The sequence below is a fragment of the Rhipicephalus sanguineus genome, unplaced genomic scaffold (genome assembly GCF_013339695.2).
Source record: "Rhipicephalus sanguineus isolate Rsan-2018 unplaced genomic scaffold, BIME_Rsan_1.4 Seq912, whole genome shotgun sequence".
Lineage (NCBI taxonomy): Eukaryota > Metazoa > Arthropoda > Arachnida > Ixodida > Ixodidae > Rhipicephalus > Rhipicephalus sanguineus.
In genome coordinates, this window is record NW_023616274.1 from 10881 (window position 1) to 36326 (window position 25446).

General features: G+C 42.8%; 1 protein-coding gene across 1 annotated transcript; it reads right to left on the reverse strand.

Moving 5' to 3' along the window:
• Positions 1–225: 225 nt before the first annotated feature.
• LOC119378651 (lipoamide acyltransferase component of branched-chain alpha-keto acid dehydrogenase complex, mitochondrial-like) lies at positions 226–25213 on the reverse strand. The gene is given in 12 exon segments (XM_037647713.2): positions 226–2244; positions 4697–4723; positions 4725–4769; positions 8319–8446; positions 8449–8509; positions 11133–11210; positions 13312–13616; positions 15550–15640; positions 18888–19042; positions 22016–22200; positions 23694–23881; positions 25039–25213. Coding segments are annotated over 12 exon segments (1512 nt in total). The 5' UTR covers positions 25120–25213; the 3' UTR covers positions 226–2076.
• Between the last annotated feature and the right edge of the window lie 233 nt (positions 25214–25446).

Sequence of the window (25446 nt, forward strand, 5' to 3'; positions counted from 1 at the left end):
CTTTGATGAAGCCATTCGATTATTACTTGGAAAAGTGTTGCAGGGCCCCTTTAAGCTATGCACCAACTATCCCAACGTTACATGCTGTTACACCGCCATTATGATTAATTAGGCCTGGCCTGTGACCTGCACAGGAGTTGGTAGCTAAAAAGAAACGTTCTTAGCAATCTTTGGTAAGTGGTAATTCACTTACCAAAGACGGACAGATAGACAGAGAGCATCATGTTGTATGCTGCTGTTCCGACTTGTAGTTGTCATAATGTTTATTTGAACCTAGGTTGGTGTCCATGCCTCTTATGGCATTTTTGTCACTGCGATGTATGACAACAGTATCAGTACATGCTATATCGGCGACACATAGCTTTGATGGCATAAAGACCACAGAACTATTACAGGGATGCTGACACTTCAACATGGCAGAAAAAAGCACAGGACAGCGAGTGAAAAGTAGAAGAAAAAACTGAATGGAAGCTCTGTAAAAAAGCAAACACAGCTATCACAAGAAATCTCAGACTGCCCTCACAACTAAGGTAAGCCTTTGTGTCACAGCCTGTTGTTCCCAGTCAGTGGTCATTCAAACTTCTGATGTCCCTTGCATTGCTAATAATTGCAGCTCCATAAGTCCCGTCAGTGCACCTTGAGGTCTTGAGCCTTCGTAGACCAAATGTTCGTAACTTCAGACGTATTCGACATAGCAAAGTTAGCTATTCATACATAAAAAAATGGCTTTATTGCATGTACAGCCAGTGATGATAGGCTTGCACCTTGCCTCCATAGCAGATACACTCAGTGGGTCAGTTTTTGTACCACTTGGTAAGTGCAGGCTCTAAATGCAAAAGTGTCTCACAATAGTTGATGGCATCTCAAACACTGAGATGATCTTTAATATGTGTATGTCTAACGACACCTTTGTGAACACAAGATATAGACTTAAATAATGCAGTAAAGAAAACTACATTTCCTTTAAAGGCATGCCAGTGTATGGATCATGTTGTGGGATAGAGGAATACTGAGGCTGAGACAAAGCTGTGAGATGCTGGTCAAGTGTACAATACAGCATCAACAAACAACTTAACAGCTTAATGCGTCATTACATTACAGCTCAACATTTGCCACCTGTCATGCCAAATTAAAGAGTTGGTGCCACAAAAGCACGCATACCATGTCTAGCTACACAATGCATTAAAAACTTGATCATTTACATGCATTTCATTCATTCCACCTGTAAGCACTTGCACGCTGCCAGTTCAGCACAGCATGCGCAACATAAAGCTCTAGAAGTTAACATTCTGTACTGCTTGGTACATTACAGTGCACAGCAAAGGAACCACCAGCTGACATGTTTATCAAAGAGGCTATTTTCTGCGAATGGCATGAAACTAAAAAGCAGAATTTAAGTCTCATTTGGAGATTAACAAATCCTTTTGTACTTCAACATTTTATCAAGACTTGACAGCAAGAGGAAACAAGAAATTACATTAAATTTGACATGCACATTTATGAAAGCACGTTGAATTAAATTATTTGCATCACTCACTTCAACATGGTAAGATGCGACTGCTGAAAAGCGTTACCTGCACCGAGAGTCACAGTAGCAGGTGATAGTAAACAACGGTATGCATCTGCTTCAAGACGTTTTTAAATGTTGACTTGCTTTCAACAAAGTCCCTACAATGGCAGACGCTAGATAGTTGGTAGTCCAGAAGATTGGCAACTTACACTTGGAAAGTGCACGTTTCGGTCCTGAAAAGCTTTCGTTACCAACCTTGCTTATCTGCTGGATACAACACTCGATCACTGCCACTTGAAGCCCTTTGCCTAGCAGGCACCGAGGTGCCCTGGTTTTCTCTGGCCTGGACATTGCAGCGGAGAAGGCATTGCAAGAAATGCCATCCGTGTGTAGCTGACCATTCCTCATTGGATAATGGTGTGTAACTCGCGTCCAGAAGCCAATGCCATTCACAAGTGCTCCATAGGCGATAGTGCAGGACACGTAGCAGCAATGCCATCCAGTCCAGGACTGTTCCTTGATTTTGTGAACAGTCACAGACTGTACATTTGCACAATAACTGAGGTCTATTTGAGGTGGACCAGCATCATCGCAGGTGTCTCCAGGTACATCTTCCACAAGTTCGAAAAGCGTGACATAGTTGCACCGTCGATGACTCTGTGATCGGCAGACCAACTGACTTGCATGATGTGCGCCTTTATTACATTGTCGTTGGCATCAAATCGTGGCAGCTTCTGTACAGGCAAGAAAAGGAGATCTTACAGTCAGTGGATGATGAAGTAATGATGCAGAAAAGATCCTATGGTTCCAGTTTAAACAGCTCTCACATGACCTAACACATAATTATCCAAAATATTTTATATGTTAAGAATATTACAACCCTCTGTATGTTTTCACTGTAAGTTCAATTTGGCTATGCACATCTTCTGGGCATAGTCTTCTTTACATGTACATGTTTCATAATCTTTGTTTATTTCCTTGCTTAAGGGGCGATAGATCAGTGCCTCTACTACGAGATATGAGGTTTTGCCCCAGCATGAGGCAATCTGCTGTGAGGTTGCACATTTGCTGAGCTGAGGCGGGGCGAACGTGCAAATGCCCCTTGTGCAAGTTAAAATGGTAGAAGCAGCATTACTCGTACAGGGTAAGGAATCCTGTATAATGGATGTACCTTGGTCATTTTTATACCGAATGCCACATTGATACACATAGAGCCAGCTCTGCTGCAATTGATAGCTATTTCATTTAAAACATTTAGATCATATGGTGTGCAGATGTATGACCAGCACTGTGTCAAAAGCATTTATTGTTGCGTCGGAACATCTTTCGTAAATGCCAAGGTCTTAACTGAAAGATCAGATGACCGTTGTCCAACAGTCTCTACAGGCAAATGTCTTCTGTTAATGCTTCTATTTCTACCTTTATATTGAATACGAATAGAAATGCTTTCTCTGTCAGCAAATACGTCAAATAACACACAATGTAATGTATTCTAACGTAAGTTTAGGTTCAGTTGCACATGGAAGGGACATCCACTGTTACAGAGCCTGCCACAAAAGATTTAGAAGCACTGAAATTGAGAAAAACCAAAATTTTGTAAAATTTTGAATAATTAACTTGAAATTTGGAAATGTCGCAACGTGTGATGTTTCTGCGAAAAGCATATACTAAATGTTTCACTACTACAAGGAATAAGTTATCACTGACAAAATCTGATTGATTTTGTTCACTGATACTGTGCTCCATAAAATTCTGCATCGTAGATATGTAGGTGTGACCACGCGCAACCGAGTCATGTAAAAGAAATGCTTCACATGTCATTTACAAAGGATTTGTTCTTTTGACGTGCTAATGTCAAAGAGGTAGTCTTCTGTGTATCAGCGAACCGAGAGTCGAACATCAAACTGTATCCATCACTGCTATCTGGCATAATATGCCGCAGTGTCTAAAAACACTGGGAAACAATATCACCAAGAGCGTGGCCTCGCCTCACTGATAGAAGAGACCTGAATGCAGTAGCTGGTTGTACACCATTGCCTCTTTACGATGATAACTATGTAACTGAACAAGGAGTGAACCATGCAATAGCTGCAGCTGCTTAGCCAAATTAAGCAAAAATGTGACTACAAAGTGCTGTCATCATCTGCCAGGAAGAAAAGCATGCTTACGCTTGAAGAAAGCCCACTAAAACGGGGGAAAAGGAAAATACTGAGAGGCAGAAGTAGAGACAGTAGTAACACAGAGGTGGCTACACAACGGTGACTACAGTTATTAGTAGCCACCTCAGTCTGTCTATAATTCTGCCTCTCAGTTTTTCCGCTTTCCGTATTTTAGTGACTTTCTTCGAGCGTAAGCATGCACCAACTTGCCCAACAAGCAACTCTCTGAAAGCGTGCATGGCCCACGTCGAGCACTGCAAGCTAGACAGCAATTCCTTGTACCCTTTGTTGTTTGTTGCACATTAACAGCATAATTGGCCTAAAAACCATGATCAGTTGCACTGTGAAAATGGTAATGAGCGAGAAAATCACGTTTAAGTGGATGATGCAAATTGCTCTCTCACCAGTCGCCAGCAATTCTATGGTAATTTCCGGCAGAAAGAGCCATAAGTACTATACTGGCATCATTGTTCTGAATGATTTTCAAGGCCTATAGAATACCTAAAAAGCACTGCTTTGTTGAACTAACAATACAGGACTTATAACCCTGCATTTGGGGTCAGAGTGCTAGTTTGTTAATATAGTGCCGATGCACAGAATTTAGGGATACATCAGTAAATCACCTTTTCAAAGCTAAAGTGTATTATATGACATCCTACAAGATGGAAGCTCCCGCCGCGTTCCGGGACCAACGTGAAAAGTATTAGTTTTCCTTTGCGTGAAACGAATACAAAAAACTCATTGTACACGCATGCCGAGCCTGCAATTTGCTTCTTTTTAGGTGAAATGAATTGAGACTGACTGCACAATAATGAATCCCAGTTTACTTCCGACCCTTATGGGATCTTGCAGTAGCTTTGTGTTTCACGCCCATGGGAAATGTGGCTATTCTTGACAGGACTGAAGGTACAGCCTTGTGCTTAGCAATGAATTTCCAGTGATGGTTCACAGCACCTCTCATCAAGTAAGGTAAAAAAAAGAGAATAGGATGGCAATAAAAGAACCATCAATTTAGATATATATATACCTGAATTGTTCCAATTGCTCCAATGGCACACCATTGGTCTAGCAATGACAGGTTTGGCATAAGTTCCACCAACCTGGAAAAAGCAAATAAAAGAACAGTAAACACATTTGCTGTTGCACTTACATTTTATGGCACTAGAAGCAATCATGCAACAGATTTCATGAGCTGAAGTAAAACCAGCTCACTAGACAGCGTACATTTATGAACGAGAATTGACTTGGATCATTTAACTTGTATCATGTTGGAGCAAGAATCATTAGCAAGTGTGACTGTTACAAAAACAGTATGTGCCTGCAGTGGCAGCACCTTGTGGGAGCCACAGCGAAAAGGATGCTATGGCTGGATAAAGCCACATCACACGGCCCGAACAGGAAAACCCAATTGCCTAGTTTCCATGGCAACTGAAACGGCAACAATTTCCTTGTTCACTGAAAGGTGCCGCTAGCATGATAGATGCTCCGTGGGAGCACGACACTATCTTGATTGCCACATATAGCAGAGTTTCAACTCCTAACTGTTTCGTGCTCCCTGCATGACCTGTGTTTGTAAACAGGTCGCCATGATTTTGCTAACAAATTACAGTCGAACCCACTTATAACGATCCCACATATAACGATCTATCGGTTATAACGACCATATTTGGGTGCACTTACGAGTTTCCTATGCTAAACCATTGAAGCTGCGTCCAGATATAGCGAACATTTTTTCAAAGCCTCCTACTCTTAAACGAACACTTCAGACACGGTCGCGGTAAAAATATGGCACATACGAAGCGAAAAAAAGTTAAAATATGCCTTCTAAAGCGTGACAGGGGCGCGCGCTCGCGCATGCCCCGCTCCAGTTTACTTGCGGCTAAGATATCCCTGATCGGCGAGCACCGCACGCAGATTTCGGACGCTACGAGCGAGGTCGCTCACTTTCCAGCCTTTTTTCTTCAGTGGCAGAATGGCAGTGAGGAAGAAAAAAAAGGGAGGCAGCATGAAGCCTTGCGGTCACCTTTTGCACGGTGACCTTTCCTGACGCCGTTCTCTGCAGCTACGACCGCCCGCGATGAACCAAACAATGCCTTGGAACGCAAGAAGGCATAAATGCAATTGAAGTGATAACCGCGATAACTTTCCATCGCAAAAAGGTTCACTGCGTCCCTAAACTCGTCGACGCCACAATGTGCCGCGAAAAGTCGTCCGTCTTTCCGGTAACGGCAGAGGACCGGTCCGATCGGTGATAACGATTTCCGCGCGATTGCGGCGATGCCTTCGCGGATAAGCATCAGAAAAGAGCGAAGGCGAGGTGGCGGCCGTCGATGAACGTGCCATTTTGCCTTATAGCCGACAACCTTATCACAGTCATCTGTAGATATCTGCTCGGCTGCGCGGTGTGGCGTACTACGCCGTACTACGCCGTACACTGCGGATTGACGGCGGTACGAGCGCGCCATGCTTAGCCATGCTGCCGTTCGCAAGTTCGCCGCCGCCACGCGTCGTGCGAGACCGCATTAAAGTGTCGCGTCGCTTTGTAGAAACGAAATTAGCTCGCTGTTGTTAAGCGACGCGGGCACCGAGAAACGTCGATGCACTGACAGCGAGCGTATACTGCGTGTTTGACTAGGTGACAACTCAAGTGCGCCGCGCATCGTCGTGCAGGGCCGCGAGAGCCATCGCGGAGACGTAGAGTGCGCGTTGCTTGGAAAATACTTGTTTTCGCCGCGTTGAGCGAAGAGGCTAGTCGCCGCACCCGTGCGCGGTCCGGAGTGAAGCAAGCACGAAGAACGTACAAACGCGCGCATACGGCATACAGCAAGCGGCCCGGCAGTGACTCCGCGACCCGAGTAGGCGACGCGCTGCACGCAACTAGCCAGGGATGATCGGCTCCACGTCGCGGTACCGCGCTTCGGTGAAACGGTGTCGGCTCATTGCAAAGGCGGTTAATTCACTCGTGAGCACGCAGCGGGCGTCGCTTCATGACGCGAAAAGGCTTAGCTTGTCACCGAAGGGGTTGTTAGCACTTTAACAAAAGTGCACAAAGGAAAAAAAAACGGCTTGGCCGCTAAGCGCACGTTTTTAAGGGCGAGTCCATATACAACGAACTACTGATATAACGACCACTTTTCGCGACACTTTCGAGTTCGTTATAAACGGGTTTATCATGAAAAAAAAAAAAAAGACAGAATATATCTGGTTGGCATCTATAGACAACATTTGGAAAGAAGATGTAAACAGCTACAAATGATCACGTGCAAGTCAAGTGCTCCCTAGCCTAGTTTGGGTAAATAACAAAGGTGTCTATTAATGTGAAGAGTAACCACTGCTGAAGAAATGAAATCAGCACAGAATTGTCAGTGCTACTGTCAGTGCATTTTAAGCAGGGTAAGATCAGAATGCTTATTCTCCCAGAGGAGTTTGAAAAACTCCCACTATGATATTTTCTGTGTGTTTTTGAGCATTTTAAATGCGCAAGCATTTCTATGTCAACTGAAAAAACTTTCTGTCCATCTGTCCTGTTCCTTCATCACGTAAGATGATCATCGCTATAAAGAAATAAGCGGAAAAAAAAAACATTTTTTTTTTCTTGGTGGGACTGGGTTTGAATACGGGTCCCCATGCTCTGAAGGCAAGTGTCTTAACCAGTGGGCTATACACCCACACTTGCAGAACGTGGATGTATATCTGAACGATACGAATGTGTTGTACCCACGGTGCAAAACAGATGTAAAATGTCTACGCTTTCTATGAAGCCCATGTTGGCTTTCGTGGTAGTAGAATAAAAGCACGAGTTTGGGTGCCTGAGAAAAGCATTTCCTTCTGGACGATCCAGAAGGATAGCATCACAACATGCAACATTAATGAGAAAAGTTGCTTTTGGGGCTTGACCACTGCGTAGCCATAGCTGGAAATGGTATTGTCACTGTTAGCATTTGAAATCACATTTGCTGCGGCCATCACTTACTGTGGCCATTCCATGTACTTTCTTTTTCCAAGCATGTGTGTGTATGTGGGGGGGGGGGGGTCTTATATTCTGGTTTTTATGGTACTATTAGTTCCTTTATTCAATGGCAGAAATGAGTCTTTTTTTGTTTTGGCTGTGATAGTAGTTTGCTGATGTTCAGCGAAACTTTTTGGATCGCACAGGCTTCACTTGGCAGACACTCAAATAGCTCTGAGTGTAGCTTACTGTTATACTTGAGACTCTCTCTGCTATTCTGCTAGTGCTGGTCGATTCCCTAGGAAGGGGTAGTGTTTCGCAATTGCTTCGCTTACTGCCACCTTTCCTCTATAAAAAGGAATGGTGTTGAGTGTAAGAATGAGCCATAACAGGGATGGTCCTATTATGTTTGGGGTGAGGGCTGGTTCAATTGGCAAACCACCGTCTTTCTGGATTCACCAGTTTCAAGGAAAACTTTATGGTTTCGATGTGAAGTTGGTGATGATAATGAGAAATGGTCAAGCTTCAATTCCAATAATAATAATATCTGGGGTTTAACGTCCCAAAACCACGATATGATTATGAGGGACGCGGCTTCAATTCCAAGGCTCTGCCACGTGACCAAAACCACAGAATAATAAACTGGCAGGTATATATGCAGCGCAGTAGCCAACACAAGATCAGGAAAGCCAGGACTTGCCGCGCCAATGTTGGACAACGTGATGGTGGCACCAGAGAGATCATCCTGCTGCAGCTGCCCTGCCACACCCAAATTCTGGAGCCGGTTGAGATCGGCAGCAATCTCCATGATGTTCTTGGACTCCGTGTCTTCACAACGGGTACCACAAGGCCATTTGGGGTGTCCATGGCGATGCCAACATTGTGGCAGCCCTAGTGCAAACAGAACATGATTGTCATCGCTATGAGCATTAAGAAATTTACTCTGAAGTACAAACCTGCCCTTCAAAGCACTCTCGCTTGTCATATCCACCAAACAACGGCATATATTTACTGATCACATGAATTTTATGTCATTCTCTATCCTCACTTGGCTTTCCTCCTTTGGTATCCATTCATTTACCCTTACTGCAATGTGAACATGATGCCATTGTCTTTCTTTACAATGTGCATCACTATATACAGTGACTATGCTACGACCTTGTTAAGTGGAAGAGCCTTTGATAGACAAAAGTTTGATGCAGAGTTTTCATACTGGTGCTCATTTGAAATGCACTGGCTTGTACATAAGATTGGTGGTTTACTCAGTTAGCATTATATGAAATCTCCATTGTGGGATTGGAGCAATCGTGTTACATGGTCAAGGAAAGAATACGTGCAAACAAATAAGAAGTTCGTGATAAAGCAGCATAGCTCTGTTATTGGCAGACTGTCAAATTTGTGTTTTGAAAGAGGTTTCAATCGTTATGCGAGAACATGCCTGTCATATTTGTAGAAGGAAACAATGTACAAAATTTTAGTCTTGTATCAAAAAGTTGTGTATGAGTGTATTCTATCTGCAGCACACAGAGATGACTTTTGATGCAAGCAGCAGAGAATTTATCGGGTTAATTATGCTATATACGTATATACCTGAACAATAGGAAGCATTCCAAAGAAGCATGTACCGTGTTTACTCGAATCTACCGCGCACCTTTTTTCCGGTAAAACGAGTCCAAAAATCGCATGTGCGTTAGAATCGAGTACCGAAAAAAAAGAAACTTGGTTATTATATTGCCATCGACATTTCAAAATGGCCGCCTCCTACGTGCCTTGGCCATTTCTGCCATTATTGTGTCAGTTCGTACGTGTGCTGAGGAGATTTTCATCCCGTTCTGCGTTCGCATCGACGGCCTGGAAGTGTCGACTCCAAATACTCGACGAGTGCACTGTGATGCCGCATTTAAAAGAACAGTTATTACATGTGCAGAGACGGACGGAAATCGGGCCGCATCGCGGTCGTTCGAAGTTCCTGAAACGTGCATGCGAGACTGGTGCAAACAGAAGCAGAAGATTTTTACAGCAAACCTTCACGAAAAGGTTTCAGTGGACCAAAGCAGGGCCGGTTTCCCAAAATCGAAGAGCGTTGACAGCGACAAGGAGTTGTCAGACAGCGACGAGGACTGATCTATTACGCGACTCGTATCGCCGCCGTAGTGGTGACAGTTTTAGCGGCAAGGCCCGCTTTTTGACTTTGTGTTTTACTTTTTTGAAACTTTAGTTCTTTAAAACCCAAATACTTGTTCTTCTGAATGTGCGAAGTATGACTCCTACGGACTTTTTTTGTTCTTTTCTCTCACGAAAAATGGGTGCGCGTTACAATCGATGTATTACTTTTTTTTTTTTGGTTGCGGAAAACGGGTGTGCGTTACAATCAAGGGCGCGGTAGAATCGAGTAAATACGGTAACATGTTTGTGTTCTTTTTTTTCTTGTGTTTACAGTGCAACTTATGCCAACTGAGGTGAGTGGTTTCTTGATTCCTTGCAGTAATGTCTACAATTCTGTTCTTCAGATATTCCCTTTCAAAACTTTAGAATTCATTCTTTTGCTTTGTACAACCAGTTCAGTGCTCATGAGGAACGTAAATCTTCATAAACCATGACACACCACTATGAATTAAACATTTTGACAGAAAGGCGACATTACACCATTCTCGAAACGTTCATGCAAATGTAACCGAACTTAATGGGGAAAGCAGCTCAGAAATCATGCCTAATGGGTGCTCCTTGCAAAAGGTTAGATGACCTTGTGAAGCAGTACCCTCTATAATGGCCAAAATATCATTGCTATCTCTGTTTCTTTATTCAGCTCTGAAAGCATCAGTGAATGAGTACAGCCCACTGGATCATCTAGGAAGGATTTATGAGCTCACTTTAACGTAAAGCGTGAACGAACAAGGACGGAGCAGGAAAACGTGACAAGCGCTTGTTCATTTGTGCTTTACATTAGAATGAACAGTTACGAACTCACCCAGTTTGCCATACTACTGGATTTATGAGATACTCCGGTAAACTGTGTTAATTATATTACCGCTACACAATACTGCAAAAGCCGTTATTACCATGAGAAGAGGCTTGGCTAGTTTTTAGAAGCTTTGCTGCCATCTTATGTTTTTCAACGTGCACCTCTAGCATTATTAAATTTTGCTGCATGACAATGGCTCAAATACAAGAAAATAAATAACTTTAGAACATGTGATGTCATAGTAATGTACTGATGCTGAGGTATTGGAGCAACATTCTGAAACTGGAAATGCAGGTGTCAATTGTTCCTCTAATAATTAACCCCTTAATGCAAGATAGTGTCCGTACAATGGAAAAAAGGGTTTATGGGGTGAACCTAAATATGCATCTGTGATCTTTCTGCAGAGCCCACACACGAGCGAGAAAGAAAAAATGATGAGAACATGTGCCACCCTTGTTTAGAAGCTTAGTTCTTACTTGTAACGATCAACCACTTTTGAGACTGCAGAAGTTTTGAAAAGCCGTAAAAAAATGGACAATCCAAAGGGCTCACCTTAATCGTGATATTCTCAACTTTCTCATCCACATAAGCGTTGAGGATGGGGTACTCGAACAGTGACACGGACAGTGCCTAAAAGTGGAAAAACATAAGTGATGCATCACTTCCTTGCCAAGTATGATAATTCAGTAAGACAAATGCATGTAGCAGCACAAAATGCAATAGTACACAAGTTGAGGTTGCAATTATGGCTGTTGGGACTTTACAGGAAAGCAGTGGTAAGCCTTAGTTACATAGGCATACCAACTGCAGCAATTTCAAGACTTAGTTATAGCTTATACAAATTATGCCCTGTTACAGCAAGAAAGAGAGAAACATGGATTATACTCATACATCCACTTACAATAGTTACCAATTACAGTGGAATCTCGTTGATACGATTCTGTATAATACGTTTTTATTTTTACTCCTGGCCAATGTCTCTCGGAAATAATGCATTCTCATGCGTTTATTACAATCACATTTTTTGCCCTAAACTGGATAATACAACCGCGAAAGTGGATCTTGTATACATATATCTAGAAATCCTACGTTTAATCTTCGGTATACTAGCTCAAACTTCCTTCCAATAAGCTACGATCTGCATGTTGCGCATCAGCTTCTTTCTTTTTTTTCTTTTTAACTTTTCAGCAGAATTTCCTCCTAGACGCTGAAAAGAAGAAAGCGCAGCATAAATTGACCAGCTACTTCAACGCTGCTCAGTATAAGTATGTTGCTGATGGAGTATGCATACCGTATTTACTCGAATCTAAGCCAATGTTTTTTTCGAAAAAACGATGTGCGAAAGTGGGGGGGGGTCGGCTTAGATTCGAGCACCATGATTAAGTTTCTTTTTTTCTGGCCTTGCAAATTTTGGGGGTCGGCCTACAATCGAGGGCGGCCTAGATTCGAGTAAATACGGTAGTTTCCTCACAATTTTAACCGCCTTGGTAAATACAATTTTTGCATTATACATTTTATTTTCCAGTTCCTGTGAAAAACGTATCAACAAGGTTCTGCTGTATAAACAGTGTTCAGCTTTATGCGTGCATAAGCACTAATACTGCAGTTGAAACTCAATTTAACGAAGTGATGACCACTTGAATTATTTTTTTACATTGGGCAGTTTATAAAATCGAGAAAGGGACTATTCGGTGCTTCCAAATATAAAATTGCAACATAACGACATCAAAAAGCTACTGTGGCATTGTATTTGATGCTAGCTCATGCCTGCGTGTGAAAAGTCTGCAAGGGCGGCCCGAGAGCGGCCCATACATGGAAGGCCCCATGTCTGGGTGATGCATGCCAGGTAGAAGGTCACATGAAACTATGACAGGTTGCCGATATGGAATGACGCGAAGAATGAAAGCAGTGATTGTGCGAGCAGGCCAAGCAAGAAAGTTGTGAGGTATTCAAGCGGACCATTTTGTTGGGCTAGTTCGTGCACATTAGCAGAAGGAATAACGCACCAACGAGACGAACAAGGCATTTGTCTGTGTCACTTCCTGTGTTCGTCTCGTTGGTGCCCTATTCCTTCTGTTAAGTTGTGGGGAGATGATGATTGCCATCTGTCGCATAAACCACGAAATATATAATGAAAGGAGCCACCGCCACTCCTAGTGCCATCTGGTATATAATAGTGCTACCAACTGCTCAGTCCTTTTGTCCGCGCATGGGTGCGGTGTGCAGCCTTGTGAAAATTAGGCTAGGGCCGTGACAAAGGTGCCTCGTTGTTTTAACATTAGAAGAAAAACCAGTCTGTGTCAAAATTAGAAATAAATCACTTTTTTATACCCACTTACCTAAGGGAAAGCTTTTTAAATAAGGTTTGGCAGCCATGTTAGTTTTGTTAATTTCAGTTGATGGCAACGCTGAACCCTATGAGTGTGTGCCGGTGGATAGAAACCTTTTTGTTAGATTGGGAATTTCGTAAAATCACATTTTGTTAGACCAATTTTTAACTCTGTAGTGAGTGTATAATTCGTGTTCAGCTCAACTACAGCCATAGCTTTGTGCCCTTTAAATAAAATAATGATCATTTCAACAAAGAGAGTTCAGCGATGACAGTTCGCTTCGAACATTTGTATGTTGATAGTGCATGTAGTGAAAGTGCTGGCAACATAACAGTGACAATACATACAACGTAAAAAGTGCTATGCAAAAGAGAATACACGTGGCAATGTGGAGCACCAACCTTCACAAAGAAAGGCATAAAGGACAGCCGTACGCCCATGCGGTCAGCAAGTGGCTTGAGTACTGGCCGCAGCTCCACAAGTCGCGTAACGTTGATCTCGTCGCAGTAGCCAAAGTGTGGGATGGCCAGAGACTGTGCCATAGTCTTGGCCATGGCTTTGCGGATACCCTTCACCTGCTCAACACGGTCTTCAACAGCTCTCAGGGTCTTGACTGTAACTGGCTTCTGAGGGACTGGAGCTGGCGTCGGTGCTGCCTGCTTCAAAGCAGCTGCAGGTGTAGCTGCCTTCGCTGGTGCTGATGGTTCTGCATCACCAGAATTACTGATGAGACATTGATTCTAGTGTCCTATAATTTGTGAACCTGTAAGGATTTAGCTGTAGATACTTCCAACACAAGATTTGTAGATGTGCCAGCCAATCACGCAGACTTGTATAGTACCTGATGTCACAGCTGAGAGGAACATCCTTCAATATCGCCACCTCTTAGGCAAAATGTCTTCGAGTACAGATGCAGAGAGGAATGCAACAGGACGGTGTTGTGTAGATGTAGCTTGTGTACGGAGCGTAGACTTAATGCTTACGCTGTGAAAAGACACGTGAGGTACACTTTTAGCGGGTGGCAACAGTGCAGCTTTACATAGCAAGGTCCACAAACTACCTAGTCTAACAAACTTTTGACAGTGAACTTCTACTGTTCCGTGCATTTCCCATTTGGGCTGTCTCACTTTGCAACCAAGTTTTGCAAAACCAAACGCAAAGAATAAGCGGTTCATTTGGGTATTTGGGACAACTCAGCGTTTTTGCAGACCATATTCTGCTGCGACGCGCCTTTTTTCAAAAAGTGTCATGTGAGCTTCCGGTCTGGCGGATTTCCTGCACTCCCGGTGTGCTCAGTTTCGGTATTGTGTCAATCGGGGTCTTGAATTTTGATGATTATTATTTTAAAATATATGCATTTTTTGCAATTAAAAAAAATGGGCATGCCATAAATTGTCACGCCCCCCCCCACACACACACACACACACAACTCTTTCATATAAATGGCCCTAAAGTTAATAATTAAAAAAGTCACAGTTTCACCGTAACGGCGAAGCAATGAATGCGATAGCAATAAATTGGAATGTAACGCGAAGAACTGAAAGCAGCTCAAAATTGCCAGCATGTCACTCGAGCCCAAAGGATGCACAAAAAGAACGCACACAGGACGAGCGCGAACTATCATGCGTCACAGCTCGACACTGGAAGCGCACTGCTCAAACATAAAGCAGGACGCACGAAACAAACGAACAGGCACACACAGGACGAGCGCGAACCAACTGTCCCAGTTGTTACTTATTTCTGTTTGAACAGCGCGCTCCTTTCGCAAACGCGGCCGCTGCAGCGAGCGAAGTGACCTTCGTACGCTCTGTGGCTTCAGCGCGGACATCGCGGGGAAAGCACAAGACATGCAACTCCCCACTCCCACCTCCGCCGCCCGCCAGCCCTTCTTCTTCTAGATAAGCGCACGAAGGTGACCATGCCCTGTAGGTCGAAGAGCAACGGCGTTCGCAGGAACGGGGCGACGATCTTTAAAGCGCGCCACGCGTGCACATCGCGCTATCTATGTGATAACTAAGAAAGCATGCTGATGTAAGTGGTGTACATAAATAGCTCGCCGTTAGCAGCCTGAAAGACTGTGCTGGTGGCCTAACCATCTAGCGCCACACGCTGGAAAGCGGGAGGTCGCCCGTTCGATTCCGCGCGTTGGAAAGTTTTCCTGAACTATTTTTCTTTGTGGCTTTGATATATATATATATAGACATATACATATACGGTGCATGGCGACGGCGACGGCAAAAATCAGCCGAGACTGTCCATATAATTGCTATTGCAATAAAAGTTTATTAACGAGTTTTTGTTATTTACTATTTAATATGCAACTTTAGATATGGCATAATTTTTCCACTTCAGCGTAGAGTTTGTTTGCGAAGATGGCAGGGCCTCACTATCATAGTATTTTTATAAAAAACCTGTATTGTCTAAAAAAAAAAAACACCTCACATATTTTGCAGCAATACAAGAATGGCAGTAATAGGAAGAAATCAGCAAAGGTGTAGCAGTGACGGCATTTAATTTTGCACGGCAGCATTTGAACAGCATTGCCCTTTCATACAAGACACATTTCATGAGAGGTTCTGCAGATATCTTGTAACAACATGCAATGACATGGTCCTAACAAAGTAAATGAGAAAACTCACTTGGTGCCTGCTTGAGCTCAATGTAGCGCAGGACATCTTCCTTCAGGATACGTCCATCCTTGCCAGTGCCCGTAACATCAGTAAGACGTATCTGTGAGCATAGCAATACTGTTTTGTAAAAATGTGAATGGCATAAAGTCTAGGAAGCACACGTCTCTAAAGACACAGATAAGCACTACTAATGGGCATTTTATTTCAGGATGACATCTTCGCATACCATCTGGTAGTCAAGACTGAATTTTCAAAAGAACAGCTCATAGAGTATATGGCTCCAATGACATTCGCCAGACATTTTAGTTCTGTGTATCGCAAAATGTATCTGGGCTGGCGTATTTTTTACAGTCACTTGTACTACATTAAGTGCCTGGAAAAAGAATGTGTACCCCTGACTACAGGTTGTATTACCAAGAGTGAGGATAATGAACTGCTGTGGTGGCACAGTGTTTACCATGCTTGGCTGCAGTCGCAGGTTCGATCCTGGCCATAGCAGTCTCATTTTCAATGGAACTGAAAATGCTGAAGGCCTGTGTACTTTGATTTAGGTGCACGTTAAAGAACCCTAGGTGGTGAAAATTTCCAGAGCCCTCCACTATGGTGTGCCTCATGATCATACCATGTTTTTGGTGTGTAAAACTCCAGATATGATTAAGAGTGAAGAGAAAGTTAATAAAACAAGAAAAGGAAGTACAACAGAGTAGCTGTCCATACTACAACATTCGCTGGCGCATCTCCGACTGCTACAAAAAGCCATGTCAAACGAAGGTGTTTATGAGGAGGCAGTAGAACAGGAGAAATGCAAATGCTCCGCTTAATCATGACTTAGCGCACTGCAACTCCACAATCTTACCTCTATGTATAGCACATGATATTTTGAGAGGAAAAATTTGCTGAAGACTGCCTAACAAGCAGCAATAACTTGTTTTTCGTGCCATAAGTGGTGAGGTGTATGCCATGTTTACTCTGATAATGCTTGCACTCTCAAATGTTTGTGATAAGCAGGTGATCACCGGTATCTCTTTCACCCTGCGTAATAATTGCTCCCTGATCTTGATACCACAGAGAGCTGTGACAGCACCAAATGTTCGCCATTTTAAGAGGCAGCCAGAAGTGATGTCTGGGCAAGTTGGAATAGGTTATGCATCTTTGAAACAGGCGGCACAAAAAAAAAACAAGGACAAAGGTGCTGTGTGGTGTGTTGTACTTTCCTTTGTCCTTGTTTTTTTGCACCGCTTGTTTCAAAGATGCATAAGAGGCAGCCACTGCTCCCAGTGCATTGAGCTCGTTAAAGCTTTAATCCAAGTTACACACCTGCTAGCCTGTTAAGGGCACAGGTAGGCCCTATACCTCCCTGTATTTTAAGGCTTTTTAAGACCTATTTTCTCTGAAACTACGACATGAGAAGCATTCGAGTTTGTTTCATTTTGTCTGTCAGCATCTCTTTTCACAATGGAGATATAATTACAATTGCATTTCAAGTGTTGACATTTCTGCAATTTTTTAGCAAAGTAATTAAATTTTGTCATTATTCTTTAAATAAAACTGCCAAACAATGAAAACTATTCCACATACATACATCATTCTAGCTTGGTGGCTTTGCATTGGTGCTTAGTTTATTCTGGTAAAAATCAGCCTTCTGTCTTCGAAAATTGTTCTGATAATAGGGCAAATGTAACAAAAAATTGATCCCGAGATATTGAGAATTAAAGAGAAAAAACAAGTTTATTTCATTTTTGTTCAAAAAGAAAATGCACTGAACAATTTAATTAATAGCAACCAGCCACATAGTCATCACACGAATCAGCTTTTTGCTTCTTGTTTTCTTGGTTCCCTCGCTTTTGTCATATATTCTGTCTCACTATTTGCAAAATACTGTCGCCGGTGGTCGATCTCACTCAACTATATCACAGTATTGTGCCTTGGTGATATGCCAAATGGCCTTGAGAACGTTTATTCGGGCCATGCAGGCCTTGTTGAAAGTTAGAAGAGTTTCAAAGGTGGCAGTTCTGAGGGTTCCCATTCTAAGGAACATGATCACAGGAACATGCACAGAACCGCATCTCTATACGTGTCGCAAACACGCAAAGCAAGTAGATTTGGTAAATGCCGCACGTGTTCAAAACTGTGCGATGTGACTTTAGGTAGCCAGACTACTTTTTAAAAAAACATGCTAAGTTCAGAGAAACTACCAGTTTCGTTTTCGAAAGAATTAGCCTTATGCAGAAAGCTCAGGTTGAGCACTGCCAAAGAAAAGGGAGCTTGGCTGCTTGTCAGTTGGTCTTGAAAACCTGGTGCTTTTGGCTCAATCAAAATATGGAAAAATGTGTGGGGTACTGGATATTGCTAAGCAAGGCCTTATCATTCCAAACAAATTTTGATTAAAAAAAAAATTTTACCCTACCCTGTGTCCTTAAGTGTGTGCTCCAGCAAAAGAATTGTGCTGCCAGTGGGCATGAACTGCATCAGACTTTTTTGAACAGGGTACGATCTTAGCAACTCATTTGATACCAACACTATACCCCTTCTTTTTATCACCCTATGATGAGATAAGGATTGCACTTTGCTTCCTGAGTGCGGTTTCAGTTTTGAACTTTTTGAAATGAGCATCGAATCACTGCTGTTTACGATCATGAAGCAATCCAACATAGAAACGGTGGGGCCAAGCTGGTTTTCAAAGCAAGCCTAGTAGCCTGGCATTTCACTGGCACTGTCAGCGCAGAAGTTGTCAGAGCAACAGCTGCTAAACAGAGGTCAGCATACATTGTGAATTTTGTCAGACTGGCCTTCATTACTTATCTTTACATTTGCCGTTTCCTTTGCATCCACTTCACGGAAGCGCGGCATCAGGAAGGCAAAACACAAAGGTGAAACTGAATTTTCAGCGATACTACTAAGGTGGTTCTGCTAATTTTGCAGTTTTGTTCATGTTCAATTACTTTTTTTGGGATCACGAATTTTTAGCTAAATTGTTTCGATAGAGCATAGATCAGGCACCTGAGATGTTCAAATGAGTGATTTTCATTTAATTTTTTTATTTTCCATTTTTCAATATCCCCCATGTATGCATCAGGCTTTCCGGCATTCATGCAAAGTCTAGTGAATGTGTACATTTATTACAAAGGCGGGCCTTGCTAAACTTGATTCTTTGGTTATATTCACAGGGCAGCCATCGCAAAAACTTTGACCTGCAACATTTTTTAATTCTCAAAATTTATCCAAAAATTGTAGCCCTCATGATGATCACATACTGGAATCTGTCATTTTCTCAAGAAAAGGTAAGTGCAACCGTTACATCAGCATATACGGGATTTGGATAGAGATAAAATGAGCACTGTGCTCACATTGTTCTCCATGGCTATCCGACGAACTGCAGGCGTTGTGAGCACTTTGTCTCCTTGTCCATCACCAGGCTCACTGGTTACGGGCGCCGAGGACTGTTCATCACTGCGCTGAGATTTGATGTCCTGGTCCTGGACTTCATCATCATCCGACGAACCTGTTCAAATGGCAAGCCCTCACTTGTTCACTTTTTTATTTCATCAATTTCAAAGTTACTTGGACACCTTGACTACAGCTTTCATAATGAATGAGGTTTCTTAAAGAACGTAGCAGTAGAAAGAGAGTTGTCAAAGGAAGTAGCTCGATTCTAAGTTAATAAATTGTAGGAAATGAACCCAGCGGAGGCACTGCACACAAGATATGAGAAGGACCAGTATGCAGATTTTGCACACAAGGTACAATTTCTCTAAGCGGTGTCATGCTATGACGTCAGGCAATCCCTGACGTCATAGATGAAAAAGCCTACGGCGCAGATATATTTTCGCAAAAGCAGAGGCCTTCAATGCTTATTTTCACTCTGTTTTCATGCACAAAAGCCGCAGTTTCCAAATCATATGACGTCAGTGAGCTTGCTCAGATGAGGGAAATTGTGCTGTCCGAAAATGGTATCGCATTATTGCTACGGAAGATAAACATCCACTCAGCTACCGGTCCTGACTTTATTTCAAATTTCGTTCTAAAAAACTGTGCATTGTCTGTCGCCCCTTTCTTAACACTGTTATTTAAGATATCTCTTCAAGTTGGTGCTCTACCTTCGGACTGGAAAACTGCAAATGTTATTCCAATTCACAAAAGTGCTTCAAAAACGAGAACGTGCAACTACAGGCCAATTTCACTCATAAGCGTTGCTTGCAAAACATTAGAACATGTTGTTTATACGAATTTAATGGCACACCGTCAAGAAAATAGCTTCTTTATCCCAACGCAACATGACTTCAGGACTGGCTTTTCTTGTGACACTCAGCTGATAGAATTTTGCCATGACACTACAGCTTTTATTAACTCGGGTTTGCAAGTTGACTGCATCTTTTTAGACTTTCGGAAAGCTTTCGATACCGTATCTCATAGCCTATTAGTACTAAAGTTGTCCTACCTCAAATTGCCAAATACCCTCTGGAAGTGGTTGGAAGCGTACCTGTTAGATAGAAACCAACGCGTGATACTTGATGGTGTCCGCTCTTCCGATGTCTCTGTATTATCTGGAGTGCCACAGGGGTCCGTCTTAGGGCCCCTGCTTTTTCTAATATTTATCAATGACCTTACTAAACATTTGTCTTGCCGGGTGAGGTTATACGCAGATGACTGCTGCATTTACCGTGAAATTTCAAGTGAATCAGATAGTGAACTGCTACAAAATGATCTGAACAAAATCATGTCTTGGTGTTTGACTTGAACATGGACACTCAACCTGTCCAAATGCAACCTCGTAAGATTCACAAACAAAAAACGCCCCTGATGGCAAGCTATGTCATGAATACAACACAGCTGTCTCTTGTAACGGAATATAAGTACCTAGGAGTAATTTTTTCCAGCAATTTTACTTGGAATGCCCACATAGATTACATCGTAACAAGGGCCAGCAACACGCTAAACTTCTTGAGACGCAACTTTAAACAAGCACCGGCCAGCATGAAAGAAACCCTGTATATGTCCAATGTACGCCCACTTTCGGAGTGCGCGTGCAGCACTTGGGACCCTTTTACTAAGGTGAACATCGACGCTCTAGAACGCGTGCAGCTGAGAGCGGCCCGTTTCGTCGCGGGTGATTACCACTTTTCTGAGAGATCTTTCGAAATCAGGAATACTTTGGGATGGCCTCTTCTTGAAGACATGCGCGAATTCTTACGTTTATCTCTGTTTCGCAAAATATTCCATGGTTTAACGGGTATTCACAAAGAAAACAACATATCGGAGCCTACGTATATATCTGCTCATACTGATCACCCACCCCCCTTAATAACCTTTTTAAATATTCATTTTTCCCGCGATCAATTAGGCAATGGAACAAACTACCTCAACAAATCGTAGCCGCGTCCAGGGAAACTTTCGCCACTGCGCTTGAAGATCATATTTTATCGTAGCCTGAGCACAATTTAAAGTTGCCTACACTTTCGTTTGATCTTTCTAACGATCTAAGCTCGAGTTCTTTTTTTTTTTTTCGCTTCTCTCCGCCTGCATTTATCTGTGTGTGTATATACATGTGTATATATATATGTGTGTGTGTGTGTGTGTGCGTAAGCATTTATTATATACAATATGTTTTCCTTGCTGCTATATCTCCACACACGTCAGTGCTTATTACGTGTCACCCTTGGATGCTTCATTATGTATCTGTATTTCTTTTATGTACACCTCAGTGTTAATCGATTGTCGCCCTTCTGCATTTCGAAATTGTTATCTCCCCCCTACACTAATGCCCCACGCGGGCGCTGTAGGTACTGTAAAATAATAATAAAAAAAAAAACTAGAGACAATATTGCATGAATATGCTAGTAGACCGCCAGACAAGCTATAAACTTCCTGTTTCCCTATACAGTTTTGTGAAATGAGCACTAAACTTGTACCTGCGCATGCATGATTTTTTTCTCAAGTGTATAAATATGTGTGATCCGGATTCAAATAAATCATTTGTTGAAAGTTAGCGCCTGTGTATGTGTTCTCCCTACTTGTCCCGTCTTCATAATTCTGCGCTAACCCTTCAGACACTAAACTTCGTTTATAGTACTGGTAGAAGGCATGCATAAGATAATTCTTATTAGAATGCAATAACAAAAATGCCCAACAATGCTCATAGTTTCTTCCTGTAGGCTCTGTACATGTCAATTCTAAATGCTTTCCTGAAAGTGTTTTTCTAATAGCAAGAAAATTTTGGCATGGTCATTAGCTTTCTTTTCTTGCTGCAAACACCACTAAGGAGCTACACTTTTCCAAAATAAAGTGTTCGTGCCAACATCACTATATGAGGAAAAAGTCCTTGTCAGAACATGCGGCATTGTGCCATTGATTTTACTTTCACGGTGTCCAAACGAAAGAAGATACAGTAAGCAGCAGTTATTTATGTTGGGTCTTTGTCCCATATGAGCCACACTGGGCCAGTTCTATGAGGGTAAAGAACGAAAAAGCAGCTCACTCAGGGAGTCGTCGTCAACCTCGATGTCGACGAGCGGAGACCCAACCTTGCAGATGTCATCGACTTCATGGTACAGCTTCTTGATTCGGCCATCGTAGCGGCTTGTTATAGTAACTGACGCCTTGTCGCTCTGCACTTCACAGATGCTGTCAAACTGATTGACCGTGTCGCCGAGCTTGACGTACCTGGACATATCATAAAGTGTATGTGTGATCAGTATGCTAACTTATTTCAATCACTGGTAAGCTTCTGCCAAGAAGCACTGGTGTATTATTCAGGTGACTAATGTCTCAGACAAATGGCATGATTTCAAAGTATGCTGCGTCTATATTTGTTGATCGTTATTGTTTACAGTAAAATTCAAATTGGAGGCAGTGGCAATGACAGGTATGCTACAGTTAAAGATGCTTATTATGTTGTATTTGTCGAATATTGGGAAGCAGCCCCTCACTTCAGAGCAGCTTTAATTGGAAGACCCCACGGCGAAAAGGAGGAAGAAGGGCAACTCGGGGGGACGCGTTTTCGGGGTTGCAACCGCAGCGGCCGGCAATTTGGAGGCGACGACGAGTATGGGAAGAGCGGAGAACGTCCTAGACATCGTCGTTTTACGACCTAAGCGCCCACCCCGTGCAAGAACACTGAAAGCCACAGGGACCGTCACCCAACACAGGGAAAGCGCTTTCTCCCTCTGTTCTTCAAGTCTGTTGCATGTGCGGGGTGCAGAGAAAACTCTTTTGACTGTGCTTGTGTTTCTGTATTTCTATGTTTCTTTTCATTTTCCCTCTCAATGAGAGCACTGTAAATAGCGGACAAATAAATCACTCTTTGTGATGCATTCAAACCGAGCGGATGTGTTGATTCTCTGTTGTCGTCCAGCCTACTAAAAAAAGTTTTGCCTCCCTGCTATTCCGCCACATATTAAGCAAACTTCAGAGCAGCAAGATCACTCTGGACTAAAAAATGAGTGCACAGCTGGAAGCAACCATGGCATGTTTATGTGGGAACAGAAGGCCCAAAACAAAAAAAACACGTTTATTAGCCTGGTGACTAAACTGATGTCACGGCCATGATGTGCAAGCTCGTCGGTTTCATCTTTCACCACAAAGCACACTGCCTATCACATTTATGAAAAGAATTTGAGAAAATTTGTTTTCATAGCACTATTTGAACATGAAATAATACAGATATAAAGAAAAACACCTAGAAATCAGAAGCGCATGCCATGAAGCATTATGATGACGGCAGTGCGCAATGTGACATCATCGATTATCATGAAGTGGAAATAGCGAAGTTACTCGTGGATTTAATGTGGCTTCATTCTAAGTATATTTGATTGTAGGCTTCCGAATACATAGGACACGGTTCCGTGAAAGAAGAAAAAGATATTCTATCGTTTCACAGCACACTATACATCTAAAAGGTAGTGTACGATAGCCACACACAGAATGAAGGGCACAGTCAATGTGTCATGCATGTCAAATTTATTTTCATAAAAGAAAGGAGGAAGCCCAAACAAACAGTGGAAGTTATTCCACTTCACAGATTTGGGCTCCCTGTACAAGGCATTGGCTTTTATAACATATTACTTTAATGACGTCTTCTACTGACTATGAAGTTTCACACATAACAACCATGGGCAGAAACAGCCCATGCAAAGAACAATTGAAATGAGGCCCACCATTCTTTGATTGTCACTTCGCTGATACCCTCGCCGATGTCAGAGAGCTTGAATGCCACAACTTCCTGTAGCCACGGGCTGGTGTGCAAGGGCCGTAATGCAGGCAGACGGGCTCGCACGTGTGATGCCACCGGACGACGTGGAATACTGCTTGCAGTGCGTGAGACATGCAGATTTCGTCTCAAATGCTGCAAATTAAAATGTAGGTCGGTAACTCTATTTGAGTGGCAATAATGCAAAGGCATAAATTTTTTGTAGACTAGTGTTCTGTACATGTAAGCAACAAATAAAAATTCATTTTTTTTTACTCAGGTTTTGTTTTTTGAGTGTAGTTTTTGGGTCAATGTCCTTAGACAAAACTGGGTGATAGTCAAGAAGCATGATTTGTTAGATTATAGTAGGAACAGAAGAAGCAGACTGACGTGCAACTTGTATTCTTCTGAAAGCACAGTCAGAGCTGAAAGACCGACGCAAATATCCCGTTATACGAACCTGCGATCACAACAAGACCAGCCTTGCGAATCATAGCCTGGTTTCCTTGTTGCATTTGTAACCTTTAGTAACCTTTAGTTCAGGTGCATTTTAAATGTACGACAGTAGAGAGGTAAGGGCAGCATGCGCGTGGTATACAAACGAACATCTAACTGTGCTGCACATAACTTTGCGGCTTACAAGGTTATGCGTTAGCAGCAAAGTCGCGGAAGTACGATGCACAGCATTGGTGTAATAAGTGAGGATATGAGAGATATGGATGAGGACATGAGACGACGTCGTCGGTAGTAGGCAGATTAAAGGCTGTACCAAGTTAATCCCGATCGAAAAAAAAAAAAAGCCAGAGAAATGTAGAAGGTTACTGCATATACTGAAGTAAAAAGCGAGTTTCCGCCAAGTTCACGGCGATCAACACGTGTACGAAGCACGTATTCGTCAACGATTGATCGTCCATACAATTCATTGTTGTTTGTGCAACTGCCCACACCATATCGAGAAATTGGATAGCCATGAAAATCGTGCCAAACGGCTTGGCCCTCGTCGTGGCTACGGTGGCTCTCGCCCATAATTCAGACAAAAGAGCCGGTAATCACGCCACACATCGCGCGCTTGTCAGTTTCAAAAGTTTCACTCGCTTCAAACGAGGCCAACGAACCCACCGTAGCGACTGCCCGATAAAAACACGTCTGTGGTGGCGTGATTATCGTGCCGCAAAGGGATACCTTGGAATAATCAGCAGATGGTACGTACGATACCTTGCCAATCGAGTTTACTACGCTGGCGCAACCTGGTCTCTGGTGTGTACTGCAATCATGCAGGCAGTAAATAATAGTAAGGTAGAGTAGTCAGTCACCCATTTGGACGCTTGGTGCCGGACTTCACGAGGAACGAGCCTGAAATCCCTCGGAATGAGTCGAAAGAGCACCGCTGCCATGCTACCCGTTGCAACGCAGCACCTGGCTGTACAGCAGACAACACGCCACCTCGCCTTCTGCAGAGGGCTTCAAACCGGCTTGATTGCTAAGCGAAAGTAACCTCACATGTTGCTTCACGTTATGTGCATGGAATTAGATAGCGACTAATAGCGTCTAAACAAAATTATGCGCTCATTCGCAGCTGATCTTGATAGTTCAATTATTTAATTTTCATTTCAAATGAACTCTTTTGGATATGTTTGGCTCGTTTACCGATTGGTTCAGCCAAATCCAAAATCGAGCGAAGTCGCTTCAAACAAGATAAACAAGTTGCAGACGGGGCTGGG